We start from the raw sequence: 23,660 nt of genomic DNA, 5'->3' as shown, positions 1-23,660 counted from the left end.
ATGCATTACATAGTTCCATAGGACAGAGTTCCCGATAAAAAAATAACCATGTTTTTCGGTCCGGGTAAAATAAACTATGAATCGTAGAAAGCTCAAACTCCATGAGAATGTGACGCTTGCGGTTGAAATAGAAAGCGAAAGCTTGAGAACATGACGCTGCCTAGATCTATAGATAATTCAGATAAACTAATTTGTTTTTATGAGCAGACGTCCACCTAAGCCTAATATTGTAAAAACAAAAATTGAAAGGCGTTTACAACTCCCCCCTGTAATGCCGAATTAGAGCGCAGCTTTTGAGGAGGAGGAGGCGAGGCTACAAAGGGGACGGTATGCCCCTCCTCCTCATCCGTACCCTCTCCTCATATACTCCTCTCGTGCTCCCCGCCTTCTCCCTCTCTTCCTCCTCTCTCCTCTTCCCCTCCTCCTTCTCCCCACCTTTCAACATCGTCCTCCTCCCTCCTTCTCCCTATCCTCCTTCCTCCTCCCCCTCCACCTCCCTCCCGCGCGGTGCGTTATGGAAAACTTCCCATAATGAAACGCGCGCGTCACCGCGGTGCATTATCAGACGTTTTCCATAATGCACCGCGAAACGGGTGCCTGAGAGCTGCGCTCTAAAACTGACATTGTGGACGCTTGTGGAATTAAATAATGAAAAGCACTTATCAGCAAGAAAGAGGATATTGTTTTTTTTTTCTTCTTGGTTACAAGATTTTTTTCCACTGAAGTACATGCCGCGGGCGCCCGCAATGTCAGTTCTTGTTTTGACTATATTAGGCTAAGTTGGACGTCGGCTTATAGAAAAAGTTATCTTTTTTATTTATATTTTGATCCAGGTAATGTTATCCTCCGGAATCTTTGTGCTCTATCCCAACCGCTAGCGTAACATTCTCACAGAGTTTGACCTTTCTGCGAAGCGTACTTTATTTACCCGGGCCCCAAAACATGACTCTTTTTTCTCGAAAACTCCCTGTATGGGTTTTCATTGGCTCGCCACATCATTGCCAATGTGCCAGATTTGAACAAAAGATACCAGGTATGAACCAAAGAACCAGGAGTGAAGCCAAAATCTGGCACTTGCATGGCAATTTAGGCCCAATATTGCCACATGAAAACTAAACAACCAGAAGTGAACCCTAACTCTGGCATTTGTGTGTACTTTTAGGCCCAAAGATACCAGATGACAGACTACCAGCAGGGAATCCTAAATTTGGCACTTTTCTGGTGAACTAGGGTCAAGATTCCCAGACTTTAGCCTCAGGAAGTCAAGTTCGGCTCTACCTTGGCTTCTTCAGGCTTTTTAAGGCCCTAAATTCTTAAACAAAATCCAAACTTTCGCCGTAAGAACTGTGCCACCTGGGTACATCCAGCGGACATGTTCCGATGAGCTAAAAGAGAGACAGAGATCTAAAAACTGTAACGAACCATCCCAGGAAAGGTCAAGGGTAAAGTGTATGTGATCTCACGAACTGATACAAACATCTAAAATTGACTGGGCTGACGCATCCAAGCGTCCTCCGGATGGAATGCTGACGAAAAGGACAACATCATCCAAATATAATATACGTGCATTTTTTAATCGGTGCATCAGTTAGGGAAATTCCTCTGATTGGCGCACCTATTGCAAATATATAAAGACATGTTAATAATTTGGTCGTTTTTTTTTTTGTGTGTGTGTGCATTTTATTAGAAGGGTGCATGAATTCGTCAATCCAGTTTATCTTCGAGTCTTTTAACAGTTGCTCAAATCACTTGCATTTTGCCCTTAAGCTCCTGATTAATGTTTCTTCTTTTTTTTTACAGTTTTTAGGTCTTTGTTTTTCTCCCTCTCTAGCTCTTTCTTAACTCATCTCGACATGTGTGCTCGATGTACAGGCCACGGACAATAAGGCTCGTTTGCCTTTTGGCCCAGCCCCCTCTAAGTTGATCAAGAGGGGCATCGACTTGTGCCTTTGATCTGCATCACTCAAGTCATGTCTTGGTGTAGTTTGTGGCAGTTTCGACCTTCAGGTAGTTTGCTTGAAACAGTCAGATTTTTTTCAGAATTTTCCTCTCTTGTTATTGGAGTGGCGAAATTCCTGCTAAAGAAATGAAAAGCTCTCACACTGCTCCTGGGAAACCGCAAAGGTTCGAGGTGTAAGCGTACGTGCACAAAGTTTTGCCAAATCTGAAAAGAATAGCTGCAAAGTCAGGGTGGACGTCTTCCTAACGGACCCCTAGAAGGTGTCCGAAATGTGTGCAATGGTCAACAATCAAAAGGACTCGCCGGCTTGACGTCACGGAGCTGCGGCGGCGTTGCGATCGTGCCGGAGCTGGGTGGTGTGGGCAGAAGGGGGCACGTTTCGCATGGGCGTCATACCATTTCAGCATGCCGCGAAGCTGTGTTGCCGTTAATTGCACCAAAAGGTACAAAAAAAGTAGCGGGGTGAGTTTTCACAAGTTCCCGGCAGACTCTGAGAGGCACAGAAGGTGGATAATATCTGTGGGTCGAAAACAACGGTGGCCTCGCGCAAACGACTGTTTGTGCGGGAAGCACTTTCTTGAAGGCAAGTGTGGTTTCCATTTCAATCTCCGTCCCGAGGCTTGCTTATGTGCAGGGAACCCGCCGTATGATCCAGACCACCCCGATTTTTTTCCCACGGTGTTCGCTCACAAAGCACCGGCCAAGTGCTCGTCGGAGGCTCGCTACGCCCGTGCTATACCAGGCAGAAGGGGATCGGCGACAGAACGGCAGTGTTATAGGCGTTACCCAAAAAAGTAATGAAATGCGTTTCTCGTTACTTGCAAACAAAAGGAACGCGTTACCGCTACCGATAAAAATAACGCACGCTACTTCTGCGTTACTTTTGAAATTATGAATTAACACGTTTCACTGTTTTGACGATACAGGTTTGCATAAGCATCAAGAAACATTATGTTCATGCAGAAATTGAATACAATTACTCTATCTCTTTTCTCGGTTTCACCTAAATACTCACGAGAAAAGACGCAGAATACTCAGAAATTCACATGGCTTGACGCCCAGAAGCACGGAACAAATTGAAGTGTAATTTCTTTAACACTTGGAAGTAGTAACAAGTTACGTAACTACGTTACTTGAAATAGTAACGTAATTACGTTACCGGTTACTGTGTCGAAAAAGTAACGAATAGGTTACTGCATTACTGAAAAAAGTAACGCGTTCCTGGTAACGCCGTTACTTGTAACGTGTTACCGCCAAAACTGCAGAACGGACAATGCGTTACTGCTTGTTATGCCTTGTGGTCATGAGGGTAGGAAAAATATCATACCTTGACTTGAAGACGCTGTGTTTATTTAATCAATGAATAAATGCACTTCCGCAGACCCATTGTCTGCTGATACCGCCGGCAGTGCGGAAACCGACTTGAAGTAATCGTAGTCCTCGAGAGAACTGTATGCCTGCACCGTGTCGGCCGTGAACTGGTTTGCCGGAAAAACTAAATAAACGACGACGTAAGGCGTCGACTTCGGTGGCAGCAACTTTACTTCGGAAGTCCAGCAGGCCTTGTTTGCGACGTACGGATCCTCGAAGGCAACGCCGTCCACGCACACTTTGTTTCGACACCGCTGCCGTTCAGGCTCGGGTAGCGAGCTCCAATAGTGAAGCATAGCATACGACATACGCTGTCAGTAAATACGACGCGCAAATAAAGCTAGAAGCGTCCCTACAACGTCAACAACGAGCGCACGCCACACAACACATTGGCGAAAACACGGCCGGGCCGCTTTTGCCCACATAGCTTCCGCGCATGGGCGGCATTCCGTCCGTGTTGGTAAACAGAGCCGCTCCGCGTGTCGGTCTCTATGCAAAAAAAAAAAAAAAAAAAGGCGCCAAGACGTTTGTGCATCTGGCTCTCAGGTTGTTCATAAGATTCCTTGGCCTGCGGTCGTGTTTGCATTGGTCAAACCAGGCGTTGCCTGAATGACAGTCAACGAGAACACGCGGACTCGCTTGACAACTACGATTCTCACTTTCCAGTACACTGCAAGTCCCGCGGCTGTTTCCCTTAACTGGACAGGGTACAAGTGGCAGGGCGCTGCAAAGAGAAGTCTGGAAGGGAGTAGCTTAAAGTGGAAAAAATATATTCATGCGGCCAGGACTCCTGTATTAGTGTCGCCTTCGTACACATGATGAACAGACTTGAGGCTTATCATTGATGAATACCTTTTGTAAGTGTACACGACCCTGGTCATTGCCTCTCTGTGTCGTTTTCTCGCATGACTAATCCCTGCCTGACAAAGCAGCAGCCTATCAAAAAAGAACTTCTCGTTGCGTGTTAACGCGGTGTCACATTTCTTGTTTTTTTTCGTTGTTTTTTTTCATGATAAGATGGCTGTTTGTGTGCGTGCGTGTCTGCGCAACAGTTTTGGTGGCGTTGCAATCGTTCAATAAACATAAGTTGCCAGTTAGCGCCTGTCCTGTGTGTGTGTGTTTCTGCGACTTTGTTCCGTCCTTTTTGCGCTTCCTTTCATTATGCCCTTTTGGTGGATAGTAATTGCTCTTCGCGTGCTTTGAGGACAACCAGAGAAATTTGAGGTTGTGCAGAAGTATATTATGATAAAACAGTGTTGCCTGCTACAATATCTGTGTGCCTTTTCTCCCAAAACACTACAAGAGATGGGACAGTCGATCTTACCAGGACGTGGCATTTCGGCAATCCCACTCCGTTCCAGAAGGTTTGTGGACTGAATTACCTATAAAAATATTCAAGCGATGTTTGGGCTGCCCATGCATAAAACATCGCGGCGTATCATTACGAAAAGAGGAGGGCGAGAGTGTTCTTTTAGGCTGACCTGCTTTCAATTTGAGTTAACACGGTGACTTTTACAGCGGACGCATTGCGGGTATGCATCAATTTCGCACGCACAACTGCTTCACATAGAAAGTCAGCACTTCCACGAAAGAGGCTGGATAAATAAAAAGAGGCATAATATAGTACTATAAGTTGCATAGCTATAGTAACTATGTGACTTTTTTGTTTGTTGCAAGTCCCCTTTGTTTTGTTCTGACGAAGCGAATTTGTAATTGTATCTAGGGGTAAAGCTTGCACTAAGCCGACACTGCGTAGCCAACGTGGGAAATGTAAAATTTCAAACAATGCACTTGAGAGGTTTGTCACGTTAAAGTTTTGTTCGCCCAAATACTGCCCTAATGCGACATCTTGCACCAAATGGTGAACACAGTTTTCAATATGACGGCGTCTCCCGATATTTATCTAGCGATACACTCACTGTAAACTAATAACTAACTCTATTGAGCGACGGCTGTAAATTAGCGGCGTATATTGTTTTTGTTTGGCTGAGCATATAAAACGTAAAATGTATAATATTGCCCTCTTTTTTTCATTGTTTGGGTCACTATCGTGCCTCCCTGTTCGTCAATAAAAATTTAAAAAAAACTAAACCCTACGACGTGTTAACTATGGTGCTTACGGAATCAGTGAGTAACATAACTTCGATTTACTGTGCGTTTATTTACGTTGTTTTTTTATATTTACTTGATTTTCATGTTTGCGATTTGTAGTGTGATAAGTCCGCGTCATTTTCAGTCGTCTGAAACCCTTCGAAATATTTCCTTATGTTAACGGATCTGTATTCCCCAGGAAGCGTACACGAGGGTCCTGATGGGTGTCATTGATCTCTTCACTTTAACGTTTCCTCAAGGCGTGACGGGTGAGTGGTTTGGTTTTGGCTTCAGTATATATTTGTTAAATAACGTTCGGGCCCTAGCGGGCTCGATGTTCCTCTTCTCTTGCATCACAAACTTCCTTTGGTAGCAGTAGATCCAGCAGTTCACTCCGCACCTTTTGTCTGAACACTATTAAGACTACTAAAACATTCTAATATACGTAATGGTATTCGCACTATCGTGCTTTCTAAAACAAGGACCAGTTAATTATTTAAGATAACTATATTTAATATTGTAAGGTCATATCTGGAATATGCATACTTCTGTTTCATACATTGAAGGCTCTCAACTTGTTATTTAGTTATTTATTTGAGAATACTGCCGGCCAACTTTTGAGGGCCAAGGCATGATAGACAAACATCAGAAACAATCAATGAGTCGAACGAACAAACAACAATAAGAAGTAGCTTAGTCATTGGTGATGACAAAAAAACAATTCATCAACTGCGCTCGCAAATAAAGCGGTAGAAGCAATCGCCGTCACACTTGGTGGCAACTCATTCCACTCACTAACAGAACGAGGAAAAAATGAGTTTTTAAAAACATATTTTCTGCAGCGGAACTCAAGGAGCAAATTCTCCTGCTTCTGCCTTGTAGCGCGACTCGCGTTATACTGCAAATAATCATTAAAATTTAAACCAGCGTTATTATGAATTATGTCATGCAAAAATGTCAAACGCTTTACTTTCCTTCGACATGATAATATAGACACTCCGGAGGCGGTATACAATGGTGACACGTATACTGTGTCACCATTGCTAATTATATTGTCGCAGTATCACATCGTATATTCAAGGCCACGATATTTTATGTCGTAATGAACACGTAGAAGTGACAGTTGAAAGCATTAATGTTGCTCTCTGTCGTAGAGCGTAATCTGATATTCGTTGAAATACCGTCTTATATCGCTGTGTCCACGTTATTACATTTATAAATATAATAAGTTATAAAATATGTCAACAAACGTTTCATTTACTTTGCTTCTTCGCATCTTATTGCACAGTCGAAGTCTTTGTGGCACGAAGTTTAAACGCGCAAGTTCACGGCGGGCACTTTTAGGCCTTTGGTGGATACTCCAGGGATAGCTCACGCACTGAAAGAGGACTCACGCCAGGACTTCGTGTTTTCGACAATACTAGATTGGCCCCATGAATTTGGTCGGCTTCACTCGGACGTATGGTAAATCATACTATAGGTAAAAAAAAAACCTAACAGAGAATAACTCGTGCCCAACCCAAATGAGCCTGCCGTGTGAAGCATCGCTTGAGTTGCCTCCCACAATGTAGTGGGCTAAGTCGGACGCGTCGGTGAAACATCAAGGTGACAGCTATCGATGGGACTCGCCGATGTAAACGTCAGGGATTTTTATTTATGGGTATTGAATATCGAGTTCTGATAATTACGTGCTGGGAATTGAAAAAAGAATTATGTGTGGGGAGTACGTCTTAATGCACAACAGTAAAATAACCATTTGTCAAAGGGCTCGACTTCATATCACTTCGCTGAAAATAATGCTTGTCGTATTGGCCAGCTTTTTAAATAGCCGTGTCCCGCGCCTCTCCTTCGGCTTTTTAAAGTGAAATTCGACCGTCTTTTTAGTTTCGACTTGTTACTAAGTGTTTGAGCCCTATTTTGTTTCTTCGCTGGAATAGACGTCATTTGGTCAGTCAGGGGTGGAGAATACTAATGTTTGGTCTAAACCTGTTTGGTCTAAACCTATTCGTTTGGTCTAACCCTATTCCCATGTGATGCCTTCGGCATCAGATATGAATAGCAAAGGAAAAATCTGACTTGAGTTCTCTGTTTCTTAACGAACGTTGCAATACTTACAGACAACTTTAAATTGGACGAGAAGTTAAAATTTTATCCCTATCCTTTGACATGCGGGTTTTTTTGTTTGTTTTTTTCTTTTTTCAGCGGTCTCGAATAAAGACAAGGTTCGTCTCATGACAGCATGATGGGTAATAATGGCAAACTAGGCAGGCGCTAACAAAGAAAACATTTTGAGTGTTTCCAGGATTAACACACGTGTGCTGTGGTAAAAAATATAAACAAACAGGTAATTATACGAACTAGATATTTGCCATAGACTCCGGCGTCAATAATATTGAATTTTTTTGCAACCAATTGCCTTTTTTCGGGAAATGTGACGATTATGTTAGGCTCGCACAGCAGTGTAAAACCAAACATTCCACCAAAACTGAAGTACTGAAGCGCGGGAGAAGCTAGGAGAATGAGTTGTCCCAATTAATCCTGGAAGCTGCCTCTGTTTTACAACAAAGCACGCATGACCAATCCTTTTGAAGGATTTCACATTGTGCTTGTAACTTTCATTTATAGTCGATATTAATGTAAAATGGATAATTTAAAGTTTTATTCTTTCAGTGCACACTACGTGGCGGCTGAATATTCCGTTAAATACGATGCGTATGTTCTAAAACATAATGAAGAAAAACCTCGAAAAATAAATAAAATACCTCTTGATCTACTACCTCGTATTAATCTCGTACTCGTATAAATCGTTACACCCGACTGCTATTTCTGCCTCCTCGAAATATAAAGGCCGATTCACATGCACATTGCAACGGTAATCAACGCTAGGAACAACGCTGGTGCAGCTCCCTCGTGAACGTAACTTAGCACTGATGCAGCGCTATATCAGCGCTGCATCACTAGTACAGAGCGAAGTCAGCGCTGGATCGGCACACGGTCAGAGCTATTTTCCAGTGCTGACTAATAGGACCCTGCGGTGTATATGTGAAGAGGCCTTAAGGTACAACAGATGACGTCTTGGCAAAACCTCACGAATGCCTGGTTTCGGTGTCAGCACAGATAAAGTAATATTAGCTACCCATTGGACTCAAAACTTTACTACATGTCAATCTACAAGATATGTGATATCGTTCCTTTAAGGCCTAGCTGCTCGACACTAACGCGTTGAAAAAAAATATTTTCGGATCGTCTGTGATGTTTGTGACATACGGTTCACCCAGGCGCTCAGGTGGACATCTTGGCTCGAAGACCGCTGTTCGAGGCGGGACTGATGTACGGCCACGGCACAGGACACGGGATCGGATCCTACCTCGCCGTCCACGAAAGTAAGCCTTATTTCTTTCTATGAATTGTCCTCTCAGAAAGGTTCCATCCAGAATGTCGGAGATGATGAAAACTATAATATATGTGCTGCGTGAAGCGTTTAGACGGCGGGAACTTAATCAGCTCCAATGTGCGTCTGCAGCAATGCCTCCGCTGTAGATGAGAAATCTAGCCAGTGCAGCGCAACTGCTAGCCTGGGGTCTTTAACGAGCGCCACAAAGTAGTGATACACAACCGTACACCAGTACGATGCTTATTCACATGAAAACGAGCAGGGGCGGGAACTAAAGTCAGGATCCTATAAGGTTTTGCCACATGAGTGTCTTGGATGATGAAAAGTATACGACAACTTATGTTTGTGACATCTTGCCACTAAGTAGAGCCGCTATGTAAGTTAACCTTCAGCGTAACGAAACTTCAGCCATCTTGGTGCTTAGAACCATGGTTGCCAGTTATCTTAAGCTTCTTTTTTTTTTTTTTTTGAAATCACATGAAACGCTTTCGCGTCCTCCAAAAGTCTTTAAATAATTTGTCCTGTGTGAATCCACAGACACGTCAGGTGTCGTTGGACATCGGTGTCGCATTCACGCAGCGTGGAGACTCGACGGCGAAGTCTCTTGGCTTCGTTCTCATGAACACGCACCTCACTGTTCTCTTTCGTGCATCGATGACGACCTGCTGCTTGCGTTGCTTCTGCTTTTTGGTTTGACAATCCCGATGTTCCCTCGCTGCAGCGGCAAGTCTAGCCTTGCATTGCGCTTTTTCTGCCGCGGTCGGCTCCTTACGCGGAGGAGCCATCGGTCAGTTTTAGCGTAGCCTTACCGCCAATGAGGTTGTTTACCGCTTTCTATCGCAGCCGTCCTACGGTGCGTGGCGGGCGCTGAGGATCATGATCCAAAGTAACAGCGCGAGCTCGCGGTAGCACGGTAGCACTGCCGTGGGCTCGCGCTGTGACTTCACGCACGCACGCTCTTACGCGAGCACGCGCACACTCCCACAGAAGCCCTCTTGTCTGGTAGCGTGATGTCACGACACAGGTGGCGTGGGGCGACAAGGGATGGAACTCGATGCATGGATACGTCTCAACCCTTTCAATCGGGCGGTGACTTCCACCACGTAGCCGAAGCTTTTAATCTGAACAATTAACTCCGATTAAATGTTGAATTCGTTACAGATTTATATATATATATATATATATATATATATATATTTCCATCTCGACGTTACGACAACTGTGGCCACTTAACGGACGCTACATGAGACTCGTACGCAGATGTGTGCTCGACGAATGCCGTTTATAAAGCCGGGTGCCAAAGCTGCGGCGTAGCCAATTGGTAAATCGCCCGGTTCAGAATCAGCGGATCCAGGAGAGAGCCCTGAGAACACCCCGGCTGCGGGGGATCTTTTTTCCCAGCATTTGGGGTTATCGACGACGGACGCCCTACGCCCTACTTCGACGACAGTTACAACTGCAGCGGATGTCATTTCCAGCGGTGGGAAGAGTCTGTAACAGCTGCCGCTGCAAAAGTTGTCGCGCGACGGAGAAAATACATATCGCGTGTGCTTCCTGACCCCGTATCTGAAGCTCGGGAAGTCGTGCATTTGCGAGTCGTAAGCATGGCTTATTGCACCCGCTGTGCTCTACGTAACAAAATGGCGGCGCCCACGAAGTAGTGGGACATAGAGCGCTGCCGATACTCTATAGGTAATGTCTCTAGATACTTATGGCTATTAAATGAAGCAAAAAAAAAAACAATTAAGTTTCTGCTTTTTTGACAACCGTACACAAGAAGTTACGCATGTTAGAACTAAAGTTTGATCGATGCCAAGGTCGGAGGGAAAGACAGGAAAGGTGGTAGGTTCGGCTATAGAGAAGCGATGTTTAATGGTTCATGAACGTCGATAGTGCGTCTCAATCCATCCCGTCCGCTAGAGTTACTGCGGGTCGTGTCGAGTCTCGAGCACTCGCTATCGCACCGCAGCTAATGAACTTGCGGCAGTCGCTTACAAGAGTGCCGTCAAACAAATCTAGAACCGTGAATATACTAAGCCACATCCGGCGCTTCTTGAGCTGTCGGAGACTGTAGTGTGTGGGTTCCTTTAGTGACATAATGCAAATCATTCATTCATTTCATTCGATTTTTTCACCCTTTAAGTCCTACTACGTAGCGCATAGCATAGGGGGGTATGAAAATAATAAAAACAGTGACACAAAATTGTAACGAGATAAACAAAAAGAAAAATAACCGAATTTATACATGTACTCAATTAAAATGGGCTAGTCGATCATTATAATACACCGCTGCATCAGTGAAGTTAACGTCGAGTTTATTGTTAGCTTCCCTGATGAAGTAGTTCCATTCAGCGATGGTAGGAGGAAGGAAGGATTTGTTAAACACTTTACTTTTACCGGAGATTCGTTTAATTCAACAAGCGTTATTCGATACGTATTTTGGGGGGAGTTGGTACTGAAACTTTGAGAACATGATAGCGCTTCAAGACAAGGACGAGAGTAAGAACGAGACAACACAATGCGCTAACTTCAACTGTTTGATCTTCATAAAAGCAAAGGAATAAGCATCATCACGCCATTCAACTAATCCATGCCACGCCAATGTTCTCAAGAATTGTGTCTCCGTGTCGCCCAAATCGATCGACGCCACGCTGTGTTGTCTCGTTCTTGCTCTCGTACCTGTCTTGAAGCGTTTTCGTGTTTTTAAAGCGTTATTTAGGGGGGATGATACCCTATTTGCGTCGTTGGCGGGATCAATCTACGATTAGTCGTTGCTATAAGACTCGACGAAGTTGAGGTACAACGGCCCCGGAGACTGGCTTGGAATATGATACCTTCTCCAGCAGCAACTTTTCGTGATGCCGACAAAAAAGGAATACGAAGATCTCTTGAAGCTGCACTGGGGACATTGGAAGATGTTGAAAGGCTTCGGTATTGGGTGTGACGTCCCTCCCTTGAGGATTTCGTCATTATGTGTAGTGATATGGTGGCACGTGAATATGAGTGTGTTCGGTGTTCTTGTTTGATGTCAAGAGTGACTGTCCTTTAACATTTTCAGGTATTCCACGCGTGGCGAACTACCCCAAGCCAACTGACGCAGCTTTTATGCCTGGAATGTTCTTCTCAATCGGTAACCTTTTACAAACATCTTATTATGTAATGACTTTCGGCTAAGAGCCTAACACCAAATTAGCAAAGTTTATCTGAATATTTGAACTTCCTAGGTGCGCCGACTGGCGCACTCCGTGGACAACAGAAAGTTCTCAATATGTATGACTCTCACTGAGCCGAGCATCAAGCTATTCCATTTAAGTTTTAAATATGATATTGTCTATTTATAGGAGATTTAACTCGAATGTTAGAAATGGTAGTAGTGAACTTGCGAACTTTGACATTTTCGTTCTGGGCGCACTTCAATTAGTAGTCGTGCATTTTGTGAGGTACTTACAGATGGTGCTCTTCAGATAAAAACAAAACAAAAAACAATCGTTGCTTAATGCAGAAAGGAAGAATCCCTCGACAATCCACGACAGCACTCTCGCTCCAGGGATCATTTTGCTACGTTTTACTATTTTCTAATGGAGCTATTTTTTTTTTTTCAAAGTTAAAAGGTGTTGTTGCGGTAAATTAGTCAACTTTGTGGTAACAAAATTGAGACAGCTGCTACATTCCTTGTTAATCTTATTCTGAAAATAGTACTCGCACGCCTAGTCATTGCACGATATCCAACTATACGTTCCGCGTTCTTAGGGACCAGCTTACTCGGGAAATTCTAGAGGCTGTTGAGATAGCGAGGTTGGGTGCAGCATGTGTAAGCAGTCCTTCCGTGGCCCTATCAGGTAAAGAGTTGAATTTTCTGGTTCCGTGACTTGCTCGATTTTTAGCACATACTTTGTACGGCTGTGTCATGGCGTATTTCATTTTCATTTTCAATGTTTTTTCAATGTTTTTTCAATGTTTTTTATCATTGTTTTATTTTTATTGGTGATACATCACATGGGCTGAATTTTTTCTTTTTCTTTTTTTGTTCGTGACACCGCAAATATATATTGCGAGTTTCCGTTCATTAAACTCAGTTGTAAGTCAGCGCTACGTCCGTGTCACTTCTTTGTCTGGTCCTCGTCTTTCCGCGCTGTTTTTAATTTCCGACGCGTTCTTAGAAGCGACGCATGGGGAGAATACTCTTCTAGCTAATATTTTTATGTATTAAGATTATATTTAAACTTTATATATTAGAAAATACCTCTAAATCGTCCCCTCTTATCGAGGATATTATTATGTACAACCAATGCGTGATTCAAACAAGTGAGCGAAGAGGACTCTCTAGCTCGCTAAATAAGTGACTGACGCATACGTCCCCCACCTCGACACGCACGAAGATTTGAAAGAGAGAGAGAACAAACATCTTTATTATCTGTAAAGGCCCGTTCACATTTTTGTAACCGAATACGACTGGGAGAGACGAGACCGGTTTTTATGCCTCTTGCTAGATCTTAGGACCGGGTGCGCTGCTTTATCTTGCGTTATGTTCAATATTATCACCTATTGCCTAATACGACACCTGCAGTACGCAAAACAGGTGCAAATATCGTCTGTTGCAGAGTAATAAGTATCATATAAAGACTGATGAATTGTGTGCTCGGAAACATTTGCATACTTTGACCTGCATTGTATCTAACTACCAGCTGAGTCGCAGGTGACCTCCTATTTTGCTTCGGAAAGCAGAAGAGCCTCCGACATTCACTTTCTGGGATGGAGCGTGGACGTGCAACGCCTCGGCGTCTACGAATGGTTTCATTGTCGTTCTCCCCTTCTGATAGTTACCAACGGCGGTAGCTGGCGAGCATACGACAAGCTTTACATTTCATGAGATACTTGTTTCGGGCCGTTAGGCCATTACAACGAGCCCAATTATCAAAGACGCGTAAATCAGCAACCATTCTAAAAACGTGCGAACGTGGTCAACGGCATTACATGAGGACGCTTAAGCTTGGCCATTAAGAGTGAAACGCGACACCTAAACATATAAACCCCCGCTCGTTCCCAAGAGGCTAAAGCGTGTCTGCGTGGCCAAGATGATAGCGTTTCTGGCTCGCAACCGACTGGTCGTGGGCCTCCGTTTCCACCTAAAATTATTCTTTTTTTTTTCTTTTGAGGCGAATGAATTACTTTATAAAGTAAAATCATTTGATATATGAGACCTTTAATTCCCATTAAATATAATCTTTTAATCGCTTTCTTTGCACGCGTGACGTCACGCTTCACGTGAGCGTTGTGAGTGGTTTGAAATTCCCGCTCGAGGCCACGTCGCTGTGACGTCATGACCCTATCGACCAATCAAGATTTTCCCGTCCCACCGACGGCGACGCCGACGCCGACGCCGGCTTTTCTGCGACACGAGCTCCCTAACTCTATCCGTCAATAAAAAAAATTATTCTCCTGTATCACTCGCGGCCATTAACTATCTTCCGCAGCAGCAGGTGGTAGGTAACGCGGATGGCACTTCAGCTAGCTGATCTCATTCACACAGTGTATGGGAGGTCATAATGTTTTGGCTGATCAGTGTAAACACTGTCTGACTGAAACACACCGTAGTCAAGAGACATTACGTGGAATGCCTAGTTTTAGCGTGTACTTTTAACCGCCATCTATCTGTTTAAACATGTTAATGTTAGCCTGGGTTAAAATTTGAATGTTGGGTTTTCCCCCGTTCATAGAGCCTGGTTTCTACCTTGTTGACCAATTCGGTATTCGACTGGAGACGACGGCTACAGTGGTGGAAACAGCGCCTAAGGTAAACAACCTACTTTTATATAAAAATATATTTTCAAAAAGCAAACTTTAGCAAAAAAGGTATTGAAGCTTCTAAGACATATCAAAAGTTTCAGAATAAAATTGGTGACTTCGACAGTAAACTGAGAGTTTTAAGAAGCGCGTTTCTTGCTTTGTGATTTGTTCTTTGGTGTCCTTATCGGCTAATGCACTTATCTCCTTAGCACCGGGGATATAATAAGATTATCGGAACTCTCCAGGCTGTAAGTGACGATAGTGGTCTTGCCTTGCCGGCTGATCCAGGTGTCGAGCAACATGGCCTGGCGGGAACAATTCGTAGTCCCAACCATTTCTACGGGAAACTGATTTCACGTAGTTTTAGACTTGTTTGTTTGGTACACAAAACACACATAAGCCAGCAAGTTCTGTAGACTCAAAAGAAGACACTGTATGCTCCAACCGTTTTAAAGTATGAATACATATCCCATATTCCCTAATTTTGTTCTCGGGATAAAAACGTTACAGTATTTATTCAAAAAAAGGTCGAGATCTTTATGACCAATGCCTGCGCGTGAAGTTCTTTGCAACGCTCAAAAAGGGAGATGGGTCATTGCGATTTACGGAAGCAACCAGGCGAATGGCGAGCACCGATGACGTCAGACCAGAGAAACAAGATCGCTGTCTCGCATTGCTTTTTTTATTCGAAGCGTTACTTCTGTTTTGACACAGGTCTGTTTACAAAAGCTCGGCTTATTTTCGAATATAAACAATATAATTCTTACAGGAACTATCATAATGACTTTCTTGACCTGTAAAAAAAGGTTTCAAAATAATTTTACGTAGTTTACATTTTTTTATCTGAACGTATCAACCCAGTCTCAATTGTCTCTCTTGTTTTCAGTACAACGTCAGTGGTATGAAATTTTTCAAGTTCGAGCCCATCGCCTTCCTACCGTTCGAGAGAAAACTAATTCTTCCAGAACTGCTGAACACACGCCAGGTACGCCAATGAACCTGTGTCCCGTTGACGTCCATTTGTGTCGAGACTTAATGTCACTACTAAAGGTACAAATGCTTCTTACAGATTTAGTTATCACTAACGCAATTGGTAGCTTCATGTAATTTAAGCGGCGGAAACTTGCGTTGAGAAATTATTGTTGTGCGCAGGTTTAGACATCGGTGGGCGTCTGGTGTTTCCGCTGTATACAGCAGAAACATCTGTAGATGAAAAATGTTGTCAGAACTATTCTGAGGACATTAACGTGTATCCCGCAGCAGCGCTACACGACCTTACTCCGGTGCGATACGCGTTCAGAATGAAACGGGCAGAGATCGGAATAGAATGCAGGATCCCTCTTCGATTCTGCATCACGAACTTGAGTTCCACGTTCTCTGGGCTGCCGTGCCTTAACACACGGTTTAATGGGGCCACCAATCTTCTCTTTAGTTGAGCTTGAGATAAAATCGAAGTGTCTCAGCCCGCCGCCTTTATACCATAGTGCAAGCGACAGACATTGTCAGTTTTTCAAAACTTCTATCCTCAATAAGTCTTGGAGCCTGAATAAAGGTTGGAGTGAAGGTTACCACACCCTCTTCTGGAACTCCAGTAATTAGCAGCTTTTTCGATTTACAACGGGCTTAAACAAAGCATTTCCTTCATCAGCAAGTGTCAACTGAGGATATCATTCGGGCCTTCTGCAGCTCCTGCGTTATGGGCGGATAAAGTCGAAGTAACGAAACCTTGCAAAGTAGGCTCCTGTGTAGCGGGTGCTCTTAGCTAATAATGCATTCCCAATAGAGACGTCTAAATTCAGAACCATTTGGCTTCAATGCTAGAAAAGGGCTGTGTTGCCGCGTTGTATACTATCTCCCAGATAATCTTTATTTTGACATTTTCATTTTGTTTTCACGTAACGCTTCCCGGCTGTCACCGACAAGTTGAAATTTCACACAAATTTTACTTCAAATGCTTCGAGGCTCTTTCAACGGCTACATTTCAATAATGATTTGTATATTTAATGGTTAACCGCACGCAACAGCACGTGTCATCCTCTGTAGAGGTTAAGCTATACGTTGTCCCAGCAAGCTCGACAGTGTGCTTTTTTTCTTTTTTTGGTATTGAAGGCTGCATGCCTACTCGCTTAAGTATCTACGTTTCACTGAAGCAGCGTTGTCATATCGGAAATTGTTTGCAATACTAGACTCACAAAAATTTCAGTAGGCTTCACCAGACACCAAAAATCAACATAAGAACGCCTTAAAGAGATTAAGCATTCGCGTTCAAAATACATAATATAGAAAGTACACAAAGCAACCCTATGTATCAGTTTTGGGTACTACATATTCACAGTGCTCAACGATTAAGGACCAACACCCCTCTGTGATGTTCATCATCCTTTTAACATGTCCGTCGTCTTCTTAGCGCTTTTATCCTATACAATATATCACCAACTTGACCAAGTACATACCCTTCTACAGGTCTCACAAAATTTGGTTCTTGGAGGACAAAAAAAAAATATTTCTCGAGCTTCAAATGTGTAGATGTGTGTACACGTTTAGTGTGCACATAAAATAAAAAAGCTGGTTTTAAAAGCACGCACAAAAACAATCCTCGCCATCAGGCTGGTTGACAAACCATTCGCCGGCCAGCGGGATACCATTATATGTTCTTCTGGTGGATTGATTTTCTGTAACCAATTTTTCTTGATCTGGTTTCTTGCATTTGTGGCTCTACGGCTCTACTTCAGTAGAGTGGTGGCTTGCGCTACCAATCACTGGCTCCATGAACGCGGCGCCGGCACCCCTTTCAGATGCTTGGAGACACGGGGAATTTTTCACCCGATGTTTTTTGGTATGGCGGTTCTAGCAAGCAGGACACGAAAGGCTCAAGAATTACAAATTTCTACTCTGCCGGCAAATTTATTCTTATGGCAACGCTGCATTGAAGTTCTTCACAGAGCTGTGGGGTAGTGCCCCCGAGTATTTCAGGCCATAAAAAGAATTAAGATTCCAACTCCTCCGTCTAGAAGACATTCAAATTAGATTACCCGTGAATAACCAGTGAAAAACAGTATTATGGCTATCGCGCATGGCCCTTGAAGGCATCTTGGCATGCCAGTGTATCCATTCCAGTTTTTATTCAATGCATTATTTTGTTTAGGTATTCTTTTTTAAGCCTTTTGCAGACTTCTTTTGCCCTATGTTTAATTCGCCCGCTACAGTTTTCTAACTGCCTTTATGCTATGAACGTTCTGCAATTCTTTTTCTTTTCTATGTTGAGAGATCCTAGCAACCGAAGTTAGATGATATATGAACCGGAAAATCAGACCGCGTGTCGGTGAATTTACCAACCAGTGTCAAAGCAAGCTCTTCAATGATTCGTAACGGCTGCTCAATGTTGTTTTGGCACGAAGAGTTTTAGATTTAGCTGGAAATATGCTCCGCCCATTTGTTATTCTATTTAGTCTAACTAATAGATACAATCAAAATAAAATGTTCCGCCTATGTACTGTATGTCTTCAAAGGGAAAAGAAGTGGTCTGGCGAAGTTTTATTCCATGGCTGCTCTATTCCCCTCCGTCTCTGAACACTAAACAGACTTTGTATTTGCATATTCTATGAATCTACAAAGACCATTAGCTAAACTGTGCTTCGCCGTTTTTTTTTTGTTTTTTTTTCGCAAATAATTTAGTACCCACCTTTACATGTTGCAGGTCAAGTGGTTGAACGAGTACAATGAGAACATTCTTCGCCGTGTTGGCCGAGAGCTGAGACAGCAGAAAAAGTACGAAGCTGGCGAGTGGCTCCAGAAACAAGTCTTCATCCTTCCTGTTCCAAGGGTTTCCATTTCCAGTGACGCCTCTTTGCCGGCGTTGTACCCATCGGTGACCACAGCTTCATTATTCAGCATTTTCATCGCCCATCGAGCCCTGAATTTTGCTTTGACCTAATGCTCGGCGGCCAGTTTAAAAGAAATCGTCTTTCGATCGCTCTTAGAGCACCTGCCCATTTGATTATCCCATGTCGTTCGCTTTAGAGCAAGGTGACCCCTATCACGGATAGTTTAACGATACTTCGTTCACGGCTAAGCTGATATGGTTGTGCAAACTATGTTCTCGCATGTCCTGTCAGATGCCTGGCTTTTGATCACCTTATCGAGCTCTCCGCGAGTGAGTACGCCGCGCAGAGAGCGTGATCAGGTGTGTAAAGCCAACGGCTGAGTGATTTCACGAACAGGTAACTCCCACCATGCCATCAGCTGAGGGGTGAACTAAACATATAGTTCCCCCTTTATATATTCCTTGCATTCAGTCATTGACAGCTAGCTTAAAGAAATTATGGCAGGCAATATTGCCCGGATTCTTGTGCTCTAAAATTAGGGGTTATCTTGGCGGCAGATTTAAAATGGGCATCTTCGAGTATCAGTTTTGAGCGCATACAAAGCTTCTTGTTCAAGGCAGAGACAAAGTATGCACTCGCAAGTGCGGTCAACGCATCGGGTCGTTACGCATGGTTTGCGGTTGAATGATCCGAACAATCCAGCTGAGTCATAGCGTTTGTTAGCTTCATGTTTGTCCAAAGTGTTTTCGAGGACCGTAATCAGAAATCACGGGATTTACGATTTCCTCGTGCGTGATGTACAGTAGTTATGGCTTAACTGTGTTCCCCAGTTTTGTATATCTTATATTATAATGAATTAATTTGTAGAAACACAAGTAACTGCCGCACAATCTAATGGGCGATGTCAATCACGCAGATACGAGAATTATCCAGTAAATTAAAAATATCTGCGAAATTTAAAAAAAAATGTAATATTTGTTTAGAATTAAATACGAATGTATATTCTACTGCGCGATCCACTGATGCATATCCGCTGGCAAAACCGAATATCCGGTGCACAACCTGGGAATATTGAAGTTTCTCTTTCACAGTAATTGTCGGAATATTTCTAACGGTTTAATCCTTGGGCATCGTGTCTGCAATGATTGAACTCATTAGTAATGAGTTTCGAAGTCAATGTCATAGTACAAACGTGAATGTGAAGACCCCTTATTGTTTATAGCATTACCCACGCGAGAGTTTTGATTTTTTCTTATCTACGCAGCCTGTACTTTTCTGAACTGCTGGATGCAATTGAGGAGGTATCCGGTTCTACTGGGGTATCATGGAGAATGCTCATCGGTACTCTCTGAGAGAAACTCGGGAACAGAACGTAAAAAAATGGCCAGCTTAGAAAAATCAACCAAAAACCGGTGATCAAGTGTACTGACTTTCTGGGTGTGCCAAAAGGTTGTTTTTTTTTTTTTGGCTTTTTTTTTTTTTTGGCCGGGTAGAAATACTTATGTCGTACTTTTTTATTTCACACTTTCTAGAATTTGGAGATGTTCCACCTGATAGCGCAATAGAATCTGTAAAAAAAATGTGATTATTTAAACATATCAACCTAGCATATCCCGAGAAACCGACAACCACCATAGCGAAGCCGTCTTCTTTTTGTTTTGTTTTGCGAGCCAAACAATCTTTCCCACCACATTTTTCAGAAACTTTTGTTGCCGGTTGTAATACATAATGGCAGCGGTATAAGAAATGCTTCTAATAAGGTACGTTTGGAGTATTATCAAACAGAGTTGTATGTTTTTTCGCTAAGTAGAACTATACGTGTTGATTAAAGATTTCGACACAATTTTTTTCGGATTATGGGTGCATAGTGGAGTGAACAAGTCGATGTCTGCACGGTATGCAAACCATACAATTTGTTGAACTTAGAAGAGTACTTTAGAAAGTATATACTCTGTTGCACCTTATAAACTGCAAAAATACCCCCCCCCCCTTTTTTCACCAGAAAAAAAAAAGAAAACAACAAACAAACGAGAACCAAAATTGGTATTTTTAATATCTAAGTTACCAAGCATTGGAAATTGGGCGTATCTTTGTTTTTGTGAATACCAATCGTAGCGAAAATGCACTGGCAGACGTTCAACGCGTTTCGTGACGACGGAAAGACAGCTCGTTTCCACTGCAAGGCCATTTCTTTGTACGAATTCGGGATGAAGTCTCTTGTACTATTGTTTATGCGTTGCAAGAGACAATAGAAACCATATCGCGTTAGCGTAGAGCTTCTTACTATTCTATAATCGTCCCTCCTGTTTCTGGTATGGTGGCTTTGTACTTATTACATGAGTTGGAAAAGGGCTCAGCCGGCCTTGGGTCTCAGACGAAATGTACGTGATCAAACTCCTACACTCACTAGGTCGTTTTTGCAAATAATAGACTTTACATAAGAACGAGAATGCCCACCCCATGTGCAAGATGCTTCCTAAATCATTTACAGCGAGGCAAAAATAGATCGAGGTTCCTTAAAATAAATCTAGAAAATTGGTTTCGCGTGCTTCAACGCTGTAATTTAGCACGACGGTGTGACCTGGTCGGGCAATGTTTTTAGAGAATATGAAAGAGTAAACGTGTGACGAGGGTGATAGCTAAAAACCGCAATTGTCTCAGCGAACTAACATGAAGCTTCATTTTTCGGGGCAATGGGGAAAAAAGAAAAGGAAACATTTTCGTGGGCGTTTGGGACTTTTGACTTTAAAAGAAAAAATGTTAATAAAATAAGTATGGCTTTGTTGTTGCTATTTTTTTTCCTAAAGCTCCCTAGTGGCCCAAAGAAGCGTTTTTTTTTTTCCTTTTTAATCTAAAAAAGCCTAACTCCGCACTCTAAAAAAATCTGGTCGTAAAAGAACTGGTGGGGGTTCTTCGGCTTGTCCATATTTTGCTCTCTGAAAAGTTTTTTTAAGCACCCCGAAATAGGTTCTTCGTGAACAATCTATAATTGGTTCTTTTAAGCTCCTTTTTTGTGCGAGAGGTTTTCGTCGCCCAGTTGCATTTCTAGTGCACCAGGGGGCGATAGTGTTTCAGACGAAACGGTTCATCACGAGCTGAAATAGTTCTGGGGGCGTCGGAAGAACCTTTCAAGAAGGGATTTGTTTTTATTGAGCCATAGAAAATTAAAAATTTTTATATACTACATTTGATTGTCTGCAAACTGGATTTTAGGTTTCCAGCAAGAAATTCAGTTAGATTTCCTTTTCCGAAATTCAGTTAGCGAAAAGTTATACTGTTTTTTTCCGGCAGGGTGGACAATGTTTTTACTTCAATATTGTCACAAAACGAACGCAACGCCTAGTCATTCTTTTCAGATAAATCAAATAACTCAGCTAGCGTGAATCACGTATTGCCTACGCCGAACTTAAATATGTGTGCCATTTCTATGTGCTTTTGTCAACTTGATGGGTCGTTCTTGTCATTGTTTTTAGTTTCGGACTACGGAATGACAATGTCTCTCTTAAAATTTATGAATACACTGATGATTTCGATCTTTTAGTGTGTTTAGTGCACGTGGCTACTGGGAAAAAGCTATTTTCCTAGACCAGTGGATCAGCTTATTCACAAACTTTTTTTTTACTCTACACATGTTTACGCCGGCAAAGTATTAATTTATTATTGCTCGTACCATCCAATAAAAGTTTTGGTTTCATGAAAAAGTGTTTTGTCAATTTCCATCTGTTCGAGTTGACTTCTTGTTGTGTTAAGGTGAAAAGTAAGTATGTGAACATCTTCAAAATTTAATATATGTCATAAACAGTCACGACTGGCGCGATTACAGTTTAGTATTTTGTTACACTCTAAAAAAAGCCCGTCCGCCTACTTTCCCGCACAACACTCGGAGAGCCAATCACTGCAACTTACGGAGGCAGCTCAGCGAAAGACGATGCCGAAACACACGTCTGGACCAAAAAACGCAGTCTGAGTTGTGACATTAAGCAATGCAAAACGTCACGCTCGCATTGCTAAAGGTCACGTTTTTTGGTCTAAACATATGTTTCGGTATCATAATCTGCCTCCGTAAGTTGCGGTGATCGGCTCTCCGAGTTTTCTGCGGGAAAGTAGGCGTACGGGCTTTTTTGAGAGTGTAGTATTTCGGATAAAGCCCGTTAAGGTGAGCATCAACATAGAAGACAATCGTCCCGCGATGTGGTCATGTAACCCTTAGCGCGTGATGCAAGTTATAACGCCTCAGGTTACCAATCGTGTTGCAGTGGCTATATGCTCTTTTATAGCGATGACCCAATTTTTCAAAAGTAGACCAACCTCTCGCTGCATAAAATGTTCAACGACCATTCCAACAGCCCAATTTTGAAGCACGGAACGCTTTTTAACGAGAACTTATTTCAGAAATTTGTCGGCCCATTGGCCTGTCCGCGCATTCCTCTAAAAATTCAGCGGGGAAATTGACGTCACAAAACGTCATGATATCGCGTGACACCGTCGCTTACGTCACCACGTCGCGTGACGAAAGGTAATATAACACCAAGACGTCACGGTGTCAAGTGGGGGTCATGAGATATGACAAAGTCTGACGTCGATTTTCCCGATACATTTGACGGGGAAATGAAAAAACACATCGTCTTCACACTGAATTCCCGAAATTACTGTTTGGTATCCTTTAAACAAATTTAAACAATCGCTCCTTAAATGCTACCTTCTACGAGTTATATAACTTCGGAGATAAAGGTCGCTAGTACTTTTTAAGTTAATTCTTTCGCAGGTGGCTACAACACTGATCATCTTCCAGTCGGTTTAACAAATCGCTCCCTTCATTAGTAGTACATCTTTTTTTGTAATACATTTTTTTTTTCTATTTTAGGATAATTTGGTATAGATCTCCGAACGTTGATTTATAGAGCTCATATTTATTTCCACGTATATTTTGCGAAAAACATACATGACATTTCATGGAACGCCGCCCAGATCGTTCCTGCAAAAACTACGCATTTCAGAGAAAAGCCGATTGATGGCATATATGGCGAGCAAGCGCTCCAAAATGCGTCTTTGACGCGTCGGAATACAAAAAGGAGCACGCCAATCGAAGTGCAATCCAGAAAAGGTGAAAAAAAGTCATAATTTTAACTTGTAAATTTAAAGGCATGATTTCAATCAGGTTATCGCTCTAAACCCGAATCCGAACCGACTACCAGCTAAAAACCATTATTCTTGACCGAACGAAACCACAACC

The 23,660-nt window shown here is 42.7% G+C and overlaps 1 protein-coding gene across 2 annotated transcripts in view; it reads left to right on the top strand.

Annotated features, from left to right (window-relative positions):
* The window catches only part of LOC8024148 (probable Xaa-Pro aminopeptidase P), a 111,964-nt gene extending 89,836 nt beyond the window's left edge, over positions 1 to 22,128 (top strand). Inside the window, exons 14-20 of one of the 2 annotated variants that reach the window (XM_042291903.1) lie at positions 4,635 to 4,695; positions 5,622 to 5,691; positions 8,701 to 8,805; positions 11,875 to 11,946; positions 14,534 to 14,610; positions 15,490 to 15,588; positions 18,301 to 22,128. In XM_042291903.1, coding sequence (XP_042147837.1) covers positions 4,635 to 4,695; positions 5,622 to 5,691; positions 8,701 to 8,805; positions 11,875 to 11,946; positions 14,534 to 14,610; positions 15,490 to 15,588; positions 18,301 to 18,537 — 721 coding nt within the window. In that variant the 3' untranslated portion in view covers positions 18,538 to 22,128. The remainder of the gene's footprint in view (positions 1 to 4,634; positions 4,696 to 5,621; positions 5,692 to 8,700; positions 8,806 to 11,874; positions 11,947 to 14,533; positions 14,611 to 15,489; positions 15,589 to 18,300) is intronic. The other variant, XM_042291904.1, reaches the window with a different exon arrangement.
* The last annotated feature ends 1,532 nt before the right edge of the window (positions 22,129 to 23,660 follow it).

Source organism: Ixodes scapularis, unplaced genomic scaffold (assembly GCF_016920785.2).
Source record: "Ixodes scapularis isolate PalLabHiFi unplaced genomic scaffold, ASM1692078v2 PGA_scaffold2__306_contigs__length_199485367, whole genome shotgun sequence".
Taxonomy (NCBI): domain Eukaryota; kingdom Metazoa; phylum Arthropoda; class Arachnida; order Ixodida; family Ixodidae; genus Ixodes; species Ixodes scapularis.
Note: the sequence above shows the minus strand (reverse complement) of the source record. Positions and strands in the feature narration are given on the sequence as shown.